The sequence below is a fragment of the Scaptodrosophila lebanonensis genome, unplaced genomic scaffold, assembly GCF_003285725.1.
Source record: "Scaptodrosophila lebanonensis strain 11010-0011.00,11010-0021.00 unplaced genomic scaffold, SlebRS2 tig00000101-arrow-pilon, whole genome shotgun sequence".
In the NCBI taxonomy this organism is placed as follows: Eukaryota; Metazoa; Arthropoda; class Insecta; order Diptera; family Drosophilidae; genus Scaptodrosophila; species Scaptodrosophila lebanonensis.
In genome coordinates this window covers 1,911,466-1,930,048 of record NW_022060569.1, presented here as the reverse complement: position 1 = coordinate 1,930,048, position 18,583 = coordinate 1,911,466, and the positions used below count along the sequence as shown (strand labels likewise).

Below are 18,583 nucleotides of genomic sequence, written 5' to 3'. Positions count from 1 at the left end.
AGGGAAGGAACCAACGCAAACATCCTTCCCGATAGGGAAGGTATGGGAATGCCGTTAGCATCCTTTCGGCTTTTGACGCGCAACCATGCACGTCAAATAGCACAGCAGCGCTGGGAGAGCACGAGCTCGTGCGTTCGAGCTAAGCTTACCTGGCCATCCCTTAACATAAAAAGGACTTTAAAGCTTGTGAAGCTGAAAAGGAGTGAGATCTCCATGGTGGTGGGGACTCTCACGGGTCACTGTCCGTTTGGCAGACATGCATCGAGACTAAACATCCCGTTTAACGATTTCTGCAGAAGCTGCAGAGAAGACGAAGAGGAAAGTGTGGAGCATCTCCTCTGCCACTGCCCGGCGCTGAGCAGGCGCAGACTACGCACCCTAGGGAAGCCATTCTTGAGCGACCTCTCGGAAATGAAAAATGTGGAGCTCGCGGATCTAGTTAAATTCTTAAATACCACCGGGTGGCTGAAGACTGACCAGCACATATAGGGATTACATGGTATCACAACGGGCCTTAAGGCCTAAGTGGGCGGGTGAACGTTATCACCCCAGCCATTTCAACCTAACCTAACCTAAGCATTTCACTATTCATAGGGGCAGCAAGTGAACGCGAAGATGAAGCGCTCTCACCAAGTGGGACCGCGGCAGGTGTAGCAAATGCTTCAACGATAGGATTAGGGTAAGCCGGTGTAGAAGGTGAAGCACAATTTGTATTGTTATCCGGGATTGTAAGTATGTTAGGCTGGGATATAGTCAAGTTTCGTTTCTTCCTTTTTGGAGATTCGGACAGTAGCTTAAGGCCAAGAAACGTCGTTTCCAGCGCTACAAATTTTTCGTGGAAAACTTGAAACTCTGCACGAAGTTCTTTTATGCTTTTATGCGTCTGCTTCATAAACTGACGCATTTCGGTAGCAATACTACGACATCTTTCACAAAACCAGATTAAGCCGTTGTTTTTGCCTAAGTAGTCAGTTACCCGGCCAACGAACCCGGCACATTTCGCGTAACCAACGTCGTCGCACAACCAGCACTGCACTGTAGGGTCCATTGAACCAAGCTTATGGCCAAACTCACAGGACTTAAAACAGCAAGAAAACATTGTGGTCCGTTTTAGTTAGAGCCTAAACGTATGCTATAAAAAAAAACAATGGTGGTTGGGGGAAGCGGACAAATAAGCTGTCTGTTAGGCAAGCCAGGTGATCGCCTTCGAGAAGGTCGTTTAGGGTTTGTGGGGTCGATTTTTGCAGTCCTTTCCATGTAAGCTACCGCATACGAGGAAGACCGCCCGTTAAAAATTACGTCGCCGTGTTTGTTTGTTTTGCCTCGAAAGCCGTTCACCTCGAGCTGGTAACAGATCTATCAACTGATGCCTTTCTTAACGTCTTCAAAAGGTTCATCGGGAGAAGCGGCCTGCTGGAGACAGTCTACAGCGACAACGCGACCAACTTTGTGGGCGCGAGCGTGGTGCTGATGGAGCTGACATCGGCGTTCGAGAGGAGCAAATACGCCTTGATAGACTTATCGGCAAAGCAAGGGATAGATTGGCGGTTCATTCCTTCCAGAGCTCCTCACTTCGGAGGACTTTGGGAGCCAGCGGTGAACGCGGCCGAGGCTGACCAGAGACGACCTGAAAACGCACCTGGTGGACGAGGAGGCGATACTCAACTCCAGGCCTATGGTGGCAGGCGGCAGCGATCCCAACGACGGAGAGGTGCTCATTCCGGGCCACCTTCTCATCGGACAGCCTCTTCTTACCCTGCCGCATGAAGACGTGCACGAAGGCGTGCACAAGCCATTAAAGCCATTTGAATAATCGAAAGATTTCCGCGTGTCATTTAATTAACAATTAACATCGTTTTTTGATCGCTATAAAGTTAGCGAATTGTCAATATCCGATCTGAGATGTACTTTCTGGGTCCTATTTTTAAGATAGGACGAAATCCAAAGCAAAAAATTTGAAGGAAACCCAATGCGATCAAATGCCTTACTGAAGTCATTATAAATAACATCAATTTGCATTTTAGCTAGGAATGCATCATTTATCAATGATGTAAATTCCAGCAAATTGGATGTTGCCGAACGATATTTGTTAAAACCAGGCTGAGTAGGGGAGATAACCGACTTACACAGCCGACGTGATCAGCATGACAAGACGAGTCGATCTATGTTCGTCTGTCCTTCTGACCGTCTGTCTGTCCGTATGAACACCTGGATCTCACAGACGACAAGATCTAGAGACACCAAATGTTGCACAAATATGCCTTATGTGTGTACGCTGTGCAAGTATGTTTCATTTGTACATGAAATGTACTAGGATTGCGCGAGCTGAAAAATGTAACAGGCAGAAGGAGGCGTGTCAGACCCCACAAAGTATATATATTCTTGATCAGCATGACAAGACGACATTCTTGGAATTTCGAACTCAAATTTGGGAAATATCTCCAGTTAGACATTATGTGTATGCATGCCAAGTTTCACTATGATAGACCGATTTAACAAGAAGTTATAGCCATAAATATATTTGCTGCCCACGCGCTACCCAAGCGCTGCCCAACCGCTGCTCGCAGCTGACCCCACAAAGTATATATATTCTGATCAGCATGATGAGACGAGTCTATTTATGTCTGTCTGTCTGTCTGTCCGTATGAATACCTGGATCTCAGAGACGCCGCCTGAGGCTTTTACTATTATATGTGATCCAAAATTTTGGCCTCCACGAGTTTCGTCACTGCCTGTTGATTATTGCGTTTTCAGAAACGTGGTTAAATCCTACGATTTCTGATAATGAAATTTTATCAGATGACTTTTGTATCTTTCGTCATGATCGGACGAGTCGTCGAGGCGGGGGGTACTGATTGCAGTCAAATCCAACCTTCGGTCGGAAATCATTGATTGGTGATGTACCAAATGTTGTTGAATTTGTTGCTGTTAAAGTAACTTTTCCGTCTTTGGCTGTTTACATCACTTGCTCGTATATACCTCCCTCTTCCGATATTCAAGTTTATATGCAACATATAACTTGTATTAAAGCAATTTCCACTCATCTCTGTGGCAGAGATGCGTTTGTTGTGCTAGGTGATTTTAATTTGCCTAACATAGAATGGTCATTTTTCAATGAGTCCAATTATTTGGTGCCCTCAGCAGAGCATGAATTTTTGGATTGCCTGTTGGACCTTTTTTTGTGTTAAATTAATTCTATACCTTATCACCTCACCTCACCTCACCTAGTAACGCTGTTGTCTCTAGGTGTTTACCCCTGTCAGTGTCTGAAGATACTTTCCACCCTACTTTAGAAATCTCCCTATCATTTTCAAATCACACCTTTATTCCTACACTTTATTCTAACAAAACAGGTCGTTGCTTTCAGAAAGAACATTTTTCTTAGCTTAACGAACTTATTTTACCAACTAATTGGTCCTTTTTGTATAGTGCGGTTGATATCAACATAGCCATCAAGTTTTTCTATGACACTATTAATGTTCTTCTTGACGTCTGCATCCAAAATAGTGTCATATCGTATACGTCATAAAAACCTCCTTGGTTTTCACCAACTTCTTCAAGTCAACTTATTCCTCTGTCTCTATTAGTAGTACCTCTTATCCTTATAGCATTTCATCTTCCCACACTATTTGCGCTCCCATAATTACTGATAGCTGTCTACTTTCTGCTATCAAATCAATAAAATCTGTATACTGTCCTGGAGCAGACAACATTCCTGGTTGTGTTCTCAAGGAGTGTTCTAGTTCCCTTTTACAGCCATTACTTAAAATCTTTAATCTGTCACTTGGTTCGTCAATCTTTCCAACTATTTGGAGAGAATCTTTTATTATTCCTCTTCATAACCAGTAAAGAAGCTAAAGTCGGGTGTCCCGACTTTGAAATACTCTGTACATATGTGTAGAATAATTATGCGTGTATTTGTGTGTGTCTGTGTATGTCTCGTGTGCCTGAGCAAAGCAGTAACAACAACAACAGCTGCGGGCACTACTTGTTCTATATGGCTATAACTTCCTGTTAAATCGGCCTATCATGATGAAACTTGGCATTTGGACTTATAATAACTAAATGCAGGTATTTGCCAAGTTTGAGTAACGAATTTCGGGGGAGAGAGGGAAATTCCAAAATGCACATTTTCTGCGTATTCACATAAGGCATCTGGGACTGTGTCCCTAGGTCTTATAGTCTCCGAGATATATAGTAAGCGATAATACGAATGGAAAATCGGGAAAACGCCCATACGGTGGAAGTGGGGGGGGGGGGGGGGGGGAATCAAAAAAATAAAACAAACTCGTATAGAATACACACATAAGGCATCTTTGTGCAAAATTTGGTGTCTCTATCTCTTATAGTCTCTGAGATCCAGGTGTTCATACGGACAGACGGACAGACAGGGCTAGATTGACTCGTCTCATCACGCTGATCAAGAATATATATACTTTGTGGGGTCTGCCACGCCTCCTTCTGCCCGTTACATTTTCAGCTATAACAAGTGAAAAAAGATAAAGTCGGGTGTCCCGACCTTGAAATACTTTGTACATATGTGTGGAATAATTATAGGAATTACAAAAATTAAGAGCATTAAAAAAAATGTTGATCGATTTTACCTCTCTCGGTATTCGAACTCACGTTAAGGGTGTATAATTGTACATTTACATAGCAATTGCGTCTATGTGAGTGTATGAATGTCTATGCGCTTCTATTCGTGTCTCTGTGAACATGTTTGCAGTCAACCAAAGTACTAGCATCAACAACATCTGCGGTCAGCGCTTGGACAGCAAATATATTTATGGCTATAACTTCTTGTTAAATCGGTCTATCATATTGATCATATCATAGGCATCTTGGACTAAAATTGGGTGTTCCTATGTCTTATAGGCGATTATACGACAATCAAAAAAATAAAACAAACTCGTATAGCGTACACATAAGGCATCTTAGTGCAAAATTTGTTGTCTCTATCTCTTATAGTCTCTGAGACCCAGGTGTTCATACGCACGGACAGACTGACAGACAGGGGTAGATCGACTCGCCTCGTCATGCTGATCAAGAATATATATACTTTGTGGGGCCTGCCACGCCTCCTTCTGTCTGTTACATTTTCAGCTCCCTCTTGTACATTTCACGTACAGAGTATAAAAAGTAGAGAAGCTAAAGTCGGGAGTCCCGACTTTGAAGTGCTCTGTACATATGTTGTAGCATAGCCACAGTTCATCAATTCCTAGGGCCCACTGTCACAAGCGACGAACGCGAAAGAAAGGTTTAGGATTACTGCCCGCTGACCATGTAACAAGTGTCAACGCTCTAAGCGTGCCACTTCCAGAATTTCTGCAAGCTCATTGATTGTCACGTTAAAGGCAATGTAGCAGCTTTAAATTTACAGGCCGCGAGCTTTGATCAATTGCAGGATCCTTGGTACAAGTTCTTGCTACATGACCTTTCTCGCCACACTTCAAACAGTTTCCTTTCAAGTCCTCACTGCTAGTGCATCTCGCTGCCGTGATTCCATAGTTGAGGCTTGTAGCATCGCGTAGTATCAGTGACGCTTCATATTCGGTATATAACCCATCGGATTATTAGCAGACAGTTAAAGAACTGCGAATCATTGCCCACCGCGTGAATTGGAAATTTTTTTACTTGTAGCATCGCATTGTATATATATATATATATATATATATATATATATATATATATATATATATATATATATATATATATATATATATATATATATATATATATATATATATATTTAATATATATTATTAAATCATTAAATTATAGTAAATTGCCTACAATTTGTAAATACTTACCGTTTCCGTTGTCTTTTCTAATCGAATACCATTTTGCCACCATGTAATTACAGCGGGTGGTCGAGATCCAGCACTTTGACACAAGAGGTCGTATCTCCGTCCCGCAGATAGAGGTTCATGTGCTCCCAATAGTCGAATATTCAAAGGAGCAACTAAAACGATATTGAAAAATCTTAAATGATTATATAAATCTTACCAGTTGTGGCCGGTCTCTGTTGGGCTAAGTATTTTTGTTTTCAATCTAGATATTTCGGCTAGGGGTTTTTTGAAATACCTAAAAGCTTAATAGCTTTAAATATTGTTAACGATTTCCTAAACTAATTAACTCATAAAAATGCACATGACAGCCCTGTTGTGCACAGTAATTGCAACAACGAACCTGCCCACTCGGCAAAACACAATTTGCTAATTTAAAAATATTTACATAGGATATGCAAAACATTTTTGATGCAGATTGTTCAGAAAAACTAAAAGGTTTATATTCCAACTAGCAGGTCTTGCCCGTCTTTGCAGACTCAGTATTTGTGCTTACAATTATATGATATTTTTCTTACGACACTCTAAAGTTTCTAAAGAGTTCATTTCCCAAATAGCAAATTACTTTCGAGAGCTAGGACATAAAGTACAATAAATACTATGTACGGTTATATGTGCATATATATGTACATATGTATGCACATGTATATAGTATGACAGGGATAAATCAAGGCAAGTAATTTCTAGAATTAAAAGCTGTACAATTTGGCAAAGTTATTTGGTCAACTTATGCAACTGCACAACATTTAAATGAGCATACACACATACATATATTATAATTATTTCTTCTAATCTTTAATGGAAAGCTACAAAAATACAACGCAGTTTATTCTGTATTCTTTCTCATAGTAAATACATAAACCAAGTTTAAAGTTAATCGGATTTCTAATTTTCTAAAACCACTTCTTGGTGCTCACCTACACTTTGAAGCTTTTTAACGCTTACCATTTGGGCTGTGCGTAGATTGCACATATTTACATACCGATGTACTTACAAATGTTCATAAATATGTACATACAATTTGTATAATCATAAGCTTTTTTATGATTCCAAATATGCGAAATTATGTTGGCGAAATAATTGCAAAATAAGCGAAAACGAAATTGTTCAATTTAAAAGAGGTTCACAAATGTTTATTTTGCATAGGTAGCGATCGCCGAGATTTCCAAAGTTTATGCTGGTAGACGGAAAGCTAAGCTTCTCCGTACCAGATGCGATAACGAAAACGAACTTAACTTGCAGAGTTAGCGACAATAACTAGTACATATGTGGCGGCTGCGCAGCAGCCTATGCAAATCTATGGCAAGCAACAAAAGGAAACGTTAAGTGCTTGTCTTGCGCACACCCATATGACCAGCCGTCGGATCGTCAATGCATTCCTTCAGCACGCGCCGCCGCTGGGCCGTGTCCACGCACAGCCTCCATGGGGACACATCTTCGTCTCCTATCACATTGGCGACGCGTCTGTACAGCCGGCCATTCTGCACTGCGTAGTCAGGGTACTTCTCGGGACACTCTATAACTGCTGTCATCAGCCGCTGAAGCCATTTGCCCGTTATTGGGGCCTCCGGCGCAGTGTGGGCTTTGCCAGCTACCTCACGCGGTTTGCGTGACAGTGCGTTCGCAACTACGTTCAGTGAGCCTTTGCGGTATTGGACGTCGAATGTGTGCTGCTGCAAATCCAGTGCCCATCGCGCAATGCGGCCCATTTCTTGCCCTTCTTCAGCAGTTTGGTGAGTGGGCCAACTGTCGTCGCAAAGTTGGGCACGAACCGTCTGTACCCTGAGGCCATGCCGATGTACTGCCGCAGCTGTTTTAGGTTGAATGGGGCTTCAATTCACGTATGGCTGCCACCTTTTCTGGATCCGTCTGCGACGCGTATACCGTCGCGGTCTGACGGCAGGCAATTATCGTGGAGAAGTCTCACCCGTTCCTCCGGCGTCCAGTCGGCGTCTAGCATGAGTCGCTGCATCTCTATGAAGTTACCGATTCGAACCCCTCATGGAACTCCGCCCACATCCTCGTCGGGTCGCGTCGCGCGCGCTGCCACATCAGTGTCTTGTCTTTCAGAATCAGCGGAAGCATTGGTATTAGGTTATACAGCAGCTCCTCACTCATTTTCGCCAGTTCTACCAGCTCCCGAAGGAACGACCTAAGATCCACGCTCCCATTGAAATGGATTCCCAGTGCCTCACCTCTGCGCACAGGCGTTTGCCAGCGGCTGCGGATGCTGCCGCTCAGCATAGCGTTGCATTAATGTCTCCCAGGCCACTGAATAGTTTGAAGCTGTTCCGCTAAAGTGGTTCATCAGCTGTTAGCTCTCCCGTTACGCAAGATTTTAGATAGCACATCTTATGTACATCTGGTAAACTAGTCCCATGGATCATCTCTTGAAACAGTTCACGTACGTCGAACGGTGGAATTGCGATTTGTGGCAGCCGGACTGCTATGTCGGCGGTGGGCTGTGTGCTTGGCCTAGCCTCCTGGGGAACTTCCTTACACAGGAACTCGTTCAGCAGCTGTTTGACCCTCAAGAAGAGGATGGAATTGAAGCCTTGCCTTTCTGGGTTCTCCCAGTTGATGTTGAGCAGATCCCGCTTGTCCTGAATTCGGTTCCACGCTGCCAGGGCCTATTCTTGTCTCTGCCAGAATCGGTTGAGCTGATAAACTCTGCACCATGATTTTTAACGCGTTCAGCTCGTAGTTGCAAGAAGCGACGCCCAAGGCTGTTACCTATGTAGGCGTCATCCTTCCTTCTTCTATGACCGCCAAGTTGATCAACTCCGGCCCTAGGCTACTTGGGTTTGCCGGCCTCGAGGAGCTACTGGCTGGCGGAACCTGCAGCTGGAACCCTGACTCGGTGATCGTTGCTCTTCCTTCGGGCTCGCGATTCGTGCTGTGGCTAGCCCCTCTGGTCGGCGGCTGCTGGAACAACTCCAAGTATCTCTGGGCCTGCTTCCAAGAGTGCTCGTATAGCAGGAAGTACTCAAGATCTTCTGTGGCTATCAGGGCGATTTGACCCTCTTCCAATTCCTGTGCCAAACCTTGTAGCCGACGGGCCAGGTTTGGGTAGTACTCAGGTTTGGACTTGCGTTCCCAGTCATTCTTCTTGTAGTTAGTTATCAGACTTGTCGGTTTTCGACATCTTGTTAACGTTTTCTCTACGTTACGTGCTCAGTGATCGGGGTCACCAATGTTTATTCGCACACGTGCGGTAGTGCGAATCGTCAGGACGATCGTGGTCCTGACGAATTTAAGTTGAAGAACGCTTGTGGTCCTACTGTTGACCAAGACGGGATCGAAGTGGTCCGGTTTGATGTTTGGGTGGACACTCGTGGTCCGTTTATTAAAGGCACTTGTGGCCCTGCTGTTTCAGTGGACCCTCGTGGTCCAGTAGGTGCGAGTAACACCGGTTGTCCCGGTTGCCCTTGAGTGAAACGCAGCAGGACGTTTGGTTTAGTTTCGTACTTAATAGCGAGCTCCACCGGAATCCTGAATCGGATGGTGAGTGCTTGCAGTACCAAGGATTCCAACTGGCGATCCTTGGGAGCATGTAGTTCAACGTGGTAGTGCTTAAAGATCAGCGGTTCCCGTATCGACCCAAAGTAACAGGTCGTTCGTTGATACCGTGCATACTGACTTTATTTTAACAATTCATGGCTGATATAGTTATGCTTAAAACTAGCTTATGACTATTTATATTTACCGTTTCTATGTGTTGGTGGCTTCACAATAATAATGTGCAAGCATATAAGTATGCTGGTGTCAGCTCAGTTTGGGCTATAACCTTATATCTGACTGTTGATCTTATGCTGAAGTAGCAGAATAATTATACTCTGTACATGAAATGTACAGAAGTATATTAGGTTTGCGGGAGCTGAAAAATGTAACAGGCAGGAGGAGGCGTGGCAGACCCCACAAAGTATTTATATTCTTGATCAGCATGACGAGACGAGTCGATCTAGCCCTGTCTGTCTGTCTGTCTGTCCGTCTGTCAGTCTGTCCGTATGAACACCTGGATCTCAGAGACTATAAGAGATAGAGACACCAAATTTTGCAGAAAGATGCCTTATGTGTGTACGCTATACGAGTTTGTTTTATTTTTTTTTATGTTCCCCCCACTTCCCCCCTATGGGCCTTTTCCCGATTTTCCATTCGTATAAGACCTAGGAACACCAAATTTTAGTCCAAAATGCCTTATGTGAATACGCAGAAAATGTATATTTTGGAATTTCCCTCCCCCTCTCCCCCGCAAATCGTACCTCCCGTAATTCTTGGAATTTCGAACTAAATTTAACAAGAAGTTATAGCCATAAATATATTTAATGGTGCAGCGCAGCTCAAGCGCTGCCCGCGGCTGTTGTTGATGTTGCTGTTTGGTTGACTGCTAACATGTTTACACAGACACGTATAGATGCGCATTGGCATACATACAGGGTGCGCCATCTTATATGTCGGTATGTAAACATTGAATATCTTTGAAAATAAACAACCAATTCGCAAGTATAAGATATTTTTATTTAATTTGGTTCTGTACAATTTCTTCAGACTAATTTTTGAAAACAACATCAATCGGTCAATCGGTTCACTAATGACAAAGTTATTCAATATTTACCTACCGACATAAAAGATGGCGCACCCTGTACACTCACACAGACGCAATTGCTATGTAAATGTGCAATTATATACCCTTTACGTGAGTTCGAATACCGAGAAAGGTAAAATCGATCAAAATTTTTTTTATAAATTTCTTAATTTTTTTTATTTTCTTTAATTATTGTAAACATATGTACAGAGTATTTCAAAGTCGGGACACCCGACTTTAGCTTTTTTACTTGTATGTGTTTTATTTTTGCTTATTATTATTACTTATGTTGGCTGGCCAGTGCCCGTGCAGACTATGGTGCCAATATTATCTATTCTAAAACTATGCTAAAATGGGTGTATAGGTTAATGTGTACTTATATGTATTGTATTGCAAATTGGTAGTGCATTGTTCAAATCGCGAGCTTGGCGCTCAATTATCGACTTATGCTTATCGATACGCCCAATTGCGCCACCTACAAATAGCTGTTTTTACACGATCCACACTGCTTCATCCAACTTTAAGACCTCAACCTCCACTAACTTTAAGGAGTTGCTTGTCTTTGTGGTGTGCTCTGGACCGAGCATCTCCAGGTGTAATTTAAATCCTTTAGTATTTGGGTCATCTGCCTGTTTTGATCGCCATTGGAGGCTAATAAAGTGAAGTAAAGTAAAGCTGAGTTGAATGGCGCAATTATTTTGTTTGGCGCTGCTGTTAATTCTTTCGAAGTGGGCCTTTCTCTGCCAAGCTTGGACGCGCGCCATTAGCGCCATTCCATAGCAGCGGCCCGAGGACCGAACCTTGGGGAACACCAGCGATGTCATTGTGAGTTTTAGTACCTGATGTTGTATGGTACCTGAGTGTACGGTTACTAAGATAACTCCTAATGGATCGCACTAAGTACGTGTGGACTTGGCCTTGTTCCACCAGCGTTCATTTAGAATGCATCCCCAGTCTGCCGAGTTAAATGCGTTATTTCTGTCCAGGGTTACCACCAAGCAGGTTTTCTTGGATTTACCTGGTTTTGGTAACAGGATCAGGTTTTGTATCTTCCAGCAGTCTGGGAATGTGCCTTCCTTGATGCACTTTACGAAGAGAGAAGTGAGCGCCCCAGGGTGCATTCACAAAGCCAATTTGACGGCGCGGTTTGGTATTGCGTCCAGGCCCATGCTTGGTTTGTCTTAAGGCTGCGAGCAGCTAGCAGCACTTCTTCTGTGCTGACATCGTCAAAGGCTGCATCTGTATTGGGGATCATCGCAGGCGTCTCCGGCATCGAAAGGAATAGAGTCACTACAATCCGAGAGAGGTTCTTGGCATCCAGAGGGGGGCGTCGCGTCCACCAGCATGAATTAGCTTCACGATCAGATTATATGCCTTTCCTCAAGGGTTCCTGTTCGGCGGAGTCACACAGCTCTAAGAAGCAAATTTGGGAGGTAGCAGCTGTAGAACCACAGGACAGCAACTTTCTCTCCCACAGAGGAGGTTTCAGCTTTCCGTCGATGGTAGTCTCTTCTTTGCGCACAATGAACACTCTATTTGAGCAATTTCTGTCTAGGTGCCCCTTTTCCCCGCACCCGTAACAGGCGTCTTTAAGATCCTCTGCACTGGAACACATTACTGCCGTATGACCGAAGCCGAGGCACTTGTAACAAAGTGTTGGCCGAATCACCCCACGGATACGGCAGATTACGAATTGACTTCACCACGTCCGGTCCAATGCTAAGGCTCTCGACGATCGTCTTCAGCTCTTCCAAGATCTCCTCCTTGGTGACTAGCTCATCTAGGTCCGGATCTCGAGTTGGGCCTCTTCCACCAATGGTGTGACAACTGCCATACCTTGTAAGGCCGCCTCCACGGCTTCGTGTAGCTTCCCGATTTCGTGAGTCAGTGATCTCAATTGTAAAAGCAGGCGACCGTTACTCGTTCTTCTAACGCGATGAACGTCGTTTTTTAAACTTTGCAACTCTGGAGCCGATTTGACTGCTTTTAGGATGTCGGCATACTGGGCAACTCCAACACCTTTGGCTAAGATGGCATCCGGCCTACTGGGATTCACACGAGTCTGGTGCTGGGCCGTCGTCCAGGTGTCGGCCTTGGTAGCGGAAATGGCATTTTTCTTCACTGCCTATGCGAAGTTCTGCAACTTGGTGGCGGGCGCCTGACCGCTCAGAATCTGTGGTGCGGTGGAAAGCTTTTGTTCGCGAATTTTACGTTTTTTTGGCGGGGTCACGCGCTGGGTGCTCCTGGGGTCCCTAAGCCTTTTAGGGGTACCTCTTTGAGGGTGGCTGGACGCTTTAGGCCAGGACTCTGCACTTTGTACGCCAATTTCACTGCAGGGTGGCTTTGAACTGTGCAGCCCCAACATCTCAGAAAAAAGCTCTTTGTCCTGCTGGTTGACATGGCGTTTACCTGGGCGTTCAAAGATGCGGTGCACCGACAACAGGTGGGAGCTCAATTCCTGCATCTCTGCCATGGCCGTTGGCTGTTTAGGAAAGCCGTTAGGTGCCACTCCTGTCAGCAGATGTGTTTTCAGCGAAGGCGTTGCTAAGCGTGTAGAAAATAGCGTGTTCGCCGGCTCGGATGGGTTTTCTGCGCTAAAAGCTGCGGCAGGTGACCATAGAAGATCAAAGCTCGGAAGCGGAACTGATGGTGGAGACTTTGGTGGGGATCTGTCCACCCAGGATCGGTCGCAAGAGCCCTTTTTAGGTAAGCCGCCGTGCGGTAGGGAAGGAAAAAGGCACGTCTGACCCTTGCACCAACTCGCTAGAACTGCTCGAGTAGATATACAGTATTTGCTCAGTATCCCTATAACTATATTGCACTGTAACGGTCCTAAAAATATGCATCGAACCAGGCGTCCCTGAAGGACCAACCGTTAACCAACCGGCTGTCGTTAAGCCAGATGCAACCCGGCCTCTGTTGAGCACTGGCCAGCTGACGCAATGCAACTATGCAGTCGACCAGGCGATGGAGGAGAAAACGTGGTCAGAAAATAGGAAAATAAAAAGAAAAGAAAGAAAGCGCGCGACCCTTCGACCTGCCCCGCGCAAGTGTTGTACCTTGGCGGTCAATGGTTAGGGTACAAAATCTAGCGTTTAGCCGGGAGTATCTTTAGTTCTCCTTAGTTCTCACCAGTTAACTCGCAAAAGATATTTATTGCAGACAACTTGCTACAATACAAGAAAAAAACCGACGACCATATAAAATACACGTTCGTTTGCTTTAACTTTCACTCACACCCCTCTGCGTGTTTGTGTGTACTCATGTGTGTCTGTCTATGTTTCGTGTCCCTATGGTTGTGCAAAGCAGCAACAACTGCTGCGGTCAGTGCTTGCCCTGAAATTGTATATATGCCTATAACTTCCTATTAAATCTGTCTATCATAATGAAACGGACTTATAATCACTAACTGAAAGTAATTGCCAAATTTGAATAAAAAATTTCAATAAAAATACGGGAGTTATGGAAAATCGCTGTTTTTGTGGGAGAGGAGGGCGTTATGGAAACCCCTTTATAAAACAAACTTACACAACGTACACACATAAGGCATCTCTGTGAAAAGATTTGTGTTTCTACCTCCTTTAGTCTCTGAGATCAAGGTATTCAATGGACGGGCGGACAGACAGACAGACATAGATCGACTCGTCTTGTCATGCTGATCAAGAATATATATACTTTGTGGGGTCTGCCACATACTCTCTGAAATCCTGGTGTTCATACGGACGGACAGACGGACAGACAGACATAGATCAACACGTTATATGTACTTTGTGGGGTCTACCACGAGTTTAAAAATGTCTTTGTTTTTAATAAAGTCTCTGGGCGGAACATACGAGATTTGGTTTTTGGGCGAAATTTGTGAGAAAGAGATTTCTGGGGCCCCCGTGATTATTATTTTCTCATTTCCAAAAAACTTTATATAGGGTGCAACATATACTAAGTATGTTCATAGGTAGGTAGGTATTCTCTTCAAATTTCAGTTTCCAAACTCTTCCGATTTGAGCTGTGCTTTCACTGCACATAGCTTTTGATGCGCACATTTCCTATGGATATTGGTATTAATGAACAGAAATTACACCACACTCTTGGGGACAAGCATACCAAGGCCAGAGCATCGTTGCACTGTATAATGTTTGTAACGTCGCCCTGGCGACCTTCACAAGGCACCGTTACTAAAGAAAGACGACGAGAAGTTGAAGTTACTCAGTTTTTGGGCAGCCGCGAAGGCACACAGAAGTGTTGAGTTAAACCATATATTTTTGTTATTGTTATTATTTGTGTTTAATTTTTAGCAAAATGCGATTAAAGGTAAACGGTTAAACAGCGCTATTTTCCGAGGAATCTCGCGATGCAGGCGGACCATGAAGTCGACGACTTGCTGGCGAAGGGCTGCATTGAGAAGTCCAATAGCGCATACAAGGCACCCATAGTGGTGGTACGCAAAAAGACAGGGGCGTGGATGATGTGCATTGACTATCGACAGCTGAATAAGCCGGACGCACACCCCATTCCAAGAAATGAGCATATCCCTGAACAGCAGTATCTTCTTGTGTAACGAATAATGGCAGATCGCAATGGAGAGGGCGGGTTGCAAGTACCCCGCATTCACAGTGCCAGTGCGAGGCCTGTTCCAATGGCGAATGATGACATTTGGGCTGATATCAGCAATAGCCACCTTTCACAGGGCGCTGGATATGACCCAGAAATGCACCACGCGCATTCGCTTGTATGGACGATATAATCGTGATGGGGAAAACACTTGAAGAACACCTATGCAACCTGCAGGAGGTGTTCCGAAGAGCCTTCTGAGAGCGGCGAATTTACGGGTAAGCCAGGATACGTGTGAGTTCTTTCATAAATCTATAATAAGCTACCTGTGGCATTTGGTGACCATACGTGAGTTAAAGCATCCAACAATCTTGAAACAGCTGTGGCATTGCATTGAGAGAGCCTTATGGTACCGGCGCTTCGTGTCCAACTTCGCAACGACAGTCGCTGCAGAAGGGTCAGAAATGGGCATGGGAATCGCCACAACAACGGACATTCAAAAGCATCCAGAAACAGCTGATGGATGCGCCTGTTCAGGATTGCCTCGATTTTAGCCAGCTTGCAGGAAAATGCCAGCGAATACGCAAAAAGCCAAATTGAAGTACAAGTTCACAGTCGTGACGGACCGCCTGGCTCTGCGCTGGTTGAACTCCATAAAGACAATATCAGGTTGCACCGCGTGATAGGCCCTGGGGCTGCAGCAGTATACAATCGACGTACAGTACCGAAAAGGCACGCTAAATGTCATGTGTTCGGCAAAGCTCACGCAGAACCGGAGGTGCCAGCGACAGGCAAATGGATGCAGCGCCTGCAGGCGCCCATGTACACGGCCCAGCAACTACGAGTGGAGGGGTGCCATGACGGCTTCTTTAAATTGTCTGTTCTAGCTATTCAAATCGGGTTTGAGCTATTTTTCTTGCGGTTTGAGTAGTTATAAAGACTCCCCTTGTCAATCTAAAAAAAATTACTCCAATATAACCACTAATTTTCCTTTTTTATCGCGTGTCGCCCTGACATGCAGATTTTTTATTTTGGTTCTTCGAGTTGTGGACTTAATTTGACATTTGGCTTATTCTTTGATGAATATTCTAAATATTTAAGTATCAACCAAATTTTCAATGTCATTTTTAGTTTTTTTTTTGTAAATAGAGCATGTAAAGGATGAAGTTTTTTTTTATCTTGTTAAGGACTTTACTATTATTCATAGTACAGACAAATGCATATTTGACATTAACAGTTTTCCCACCTTCGATTTCAGGCAATATTGGCCTTGTATCTGTAATTTGAGATTTATCACTTGTAGTAAATTTGAGTAAATCAGAATATTTATTGCCGTATTTGAATAATTTTGGCAGACAAAAACCAACCAATGAATTTCGCGGGTTTTTACAAAATTCCATAGTATCCCATTTCAATCGCATTATAATAATTGAAATGAATTTATCACCTATGAGTATTGAGTGCTTGTAGATATTCTGATCAAAAGATCCACCAAAGCCCCATTTGCATCACAACCATTTTTGTGTTGATACCAACTTGTTTATCACAATCACTATCTTTATATAAATAAAACAGTTTGTCCTGACTACAAATATGGGAAAACGGGCTCAAAGATTTGTATGAAAGATCTACTTCGTTTGTGTAATCTATAAAAGAATTCAAACAAGTAAAAAAAAAGCTAAAGCTCCCGACTTTGAAATACTCTGTACATATGTTTACAAAAATTATAGAAAATAAAAAAATTTAAAAAAAACAAGAGAGAACGCTACAGTCGAGCAAGCCCGACAGTGTAATACCCTGTACCCAGGCAAACTTCCGTCACTGAGTTATATGCGCCTATAGCAGCAGCAAAAAGAGGAAGAAGAAGAGCGAACTTGTTGCTGCGGTTTGGGGGGGTTGTACTGGCGAGAATTTGTTTTGCTAATAACTTTTCTTAGAATTGACCGAATTAAAATTAAAATTTTGAACAACAGTAGACAATTATAAATAAATTATGTGTGCAAAGTTTGGTTTAGGTAGCATTTGAAATGTGGACGCTATTGACGAAATTCTGTAGCGGGGGAAGGGGGGAGAAATTTAAAAAAAAAAATAAACTCGTCCTTTCTCGGACCTAGGAGAATCTGGATGCAAACTTTGGTTATTCTAGCTTTTATAGTTTCTGAGATCCTTGCGTTCATCCAGACGGACGGACAGACGGACGGACAGACGGACGGACATGTCTAGATCGATTTCTCTCGTCATGCTGATTCAGAATATATACACTTTATGGGGTCGGAGATGCTTACTTCTGCATGTTACATACTTTGCACAAACCTAATATACCCTTTTTACCCTACGGGTACAGGGTATAAAAATTTGATCGATTTTACCTTTCTCGGTATTCCAACTCATGTAAAGGGTGTATAATTGCACATTTACATAGCAATTGCGTCTGTGTGAGTGTATGTATGCCTATGCGCATCTATTCGTGTCTGTGTAAACATGTGTGCAGTCAACCAAAAAGGACCAGCATCAACAACAGCCACGGGCAGCGCTTGAGCAGCGCTGCAGCAGCAAATATATTTTGGCTATAACTTTTTGTTAAATCGGTATATCATAGTGAAACTTGGCACACAGCCACATTATAACCAGGTGGTATTTCCAGGGGGTATTTCCAAAATTTTAGTTCGAGGTTCCAAGAATTACGGGAGTTAGAGATCGCGATTTGCAGGGGAGTAGGGGGAGGGAGGGAAATTCCAAATTATACATTTTCTGCGTATTCACATAAGGCATCTTGGACTAAAAGGTCTAGGTCTTATAGTCTCCGAGATATAGGCGATTATACGAATGGAAAATCGGGAAAACCCCCATAGGGGGAAAGTGGGGGGAAAATCAAAATAATAAAACAAACTTGCACAGCGCACACACATAACGCATCTTCGTGCAAAGTTTGGTGTCTCTACCTCTTATAGTCTCTGAGATCCAGGTGTTCATACGGACAGACGGACATACGGACAGACAGAGAGACAGACAGGGCTAGATCCACTCGTCTCGTCATGCTGATCAAGAATATATATACTTTGTGGGGTCTGCCACGCGTCCTTCTGCCTGTTACATTTTCAGCACCCGCAAACATAATATGCTCTTGTACATTTTATGTACAGAGTATAAACAATGCATTCTTGGTTTTTCACCATTTTTCCTGGGTCATGAAAAGGGGGGGTTTTTACATGGAAAAAATGAAACACAATCGACACCCCACAGCCCAAACGGTAAGAGCTAGGAAGCTGAAATTAGAGCTCAATTATCCCATAATAGTTGAGGTGGGCACTAGGAAGGGATTTTGATAAATTCGGGCTCCAATTGGGGGAAAACGAATTCCAAGTTTGTTTCAAAATCCGAATTTTTCCATCAATCCACTTCATTTTCTTATGATCCTATAATCTATAATTGCAAAAAAATGCATGCTTGGTTTTTCGAAGTTTGTGTTGGAGCTTGAATTATTAGAGTTTTAATGTTTAATGTTTAATGCAAATGAAAAGTTTGTGTTATAAATTTTGTCCGATCGATTTTGGGTATTGTAATGTACGTAACTAAATCTCCAACTTTGCATTCAACGATTTTC

General features: G+C 43.5%; 1 protein-coding gene across 1 annotated transcript in view; it reads right to left on the bottom strand.

The window, feature by feature from the left end:
* LOC115628083 (hemicentin-2) overlaps nucleotides 1-18,583 on the bottom strand; it is a 291,265-nt gene that overhangs the window by 169,629 nt on the left and 103,053 nt on the right. Inside the window, exon 6 of the mRNA XM_030524060.1 lies at nucleotides 5,811-5,962. Within this exon, the coding sequence (XP_030379920.1) occupies nucleotides 5,811-5,962 (152 nt within the window). The remainder of the gene's footprint in view (nucleotides 1-5,810; nucleotides 5,963-18,583) is intronic.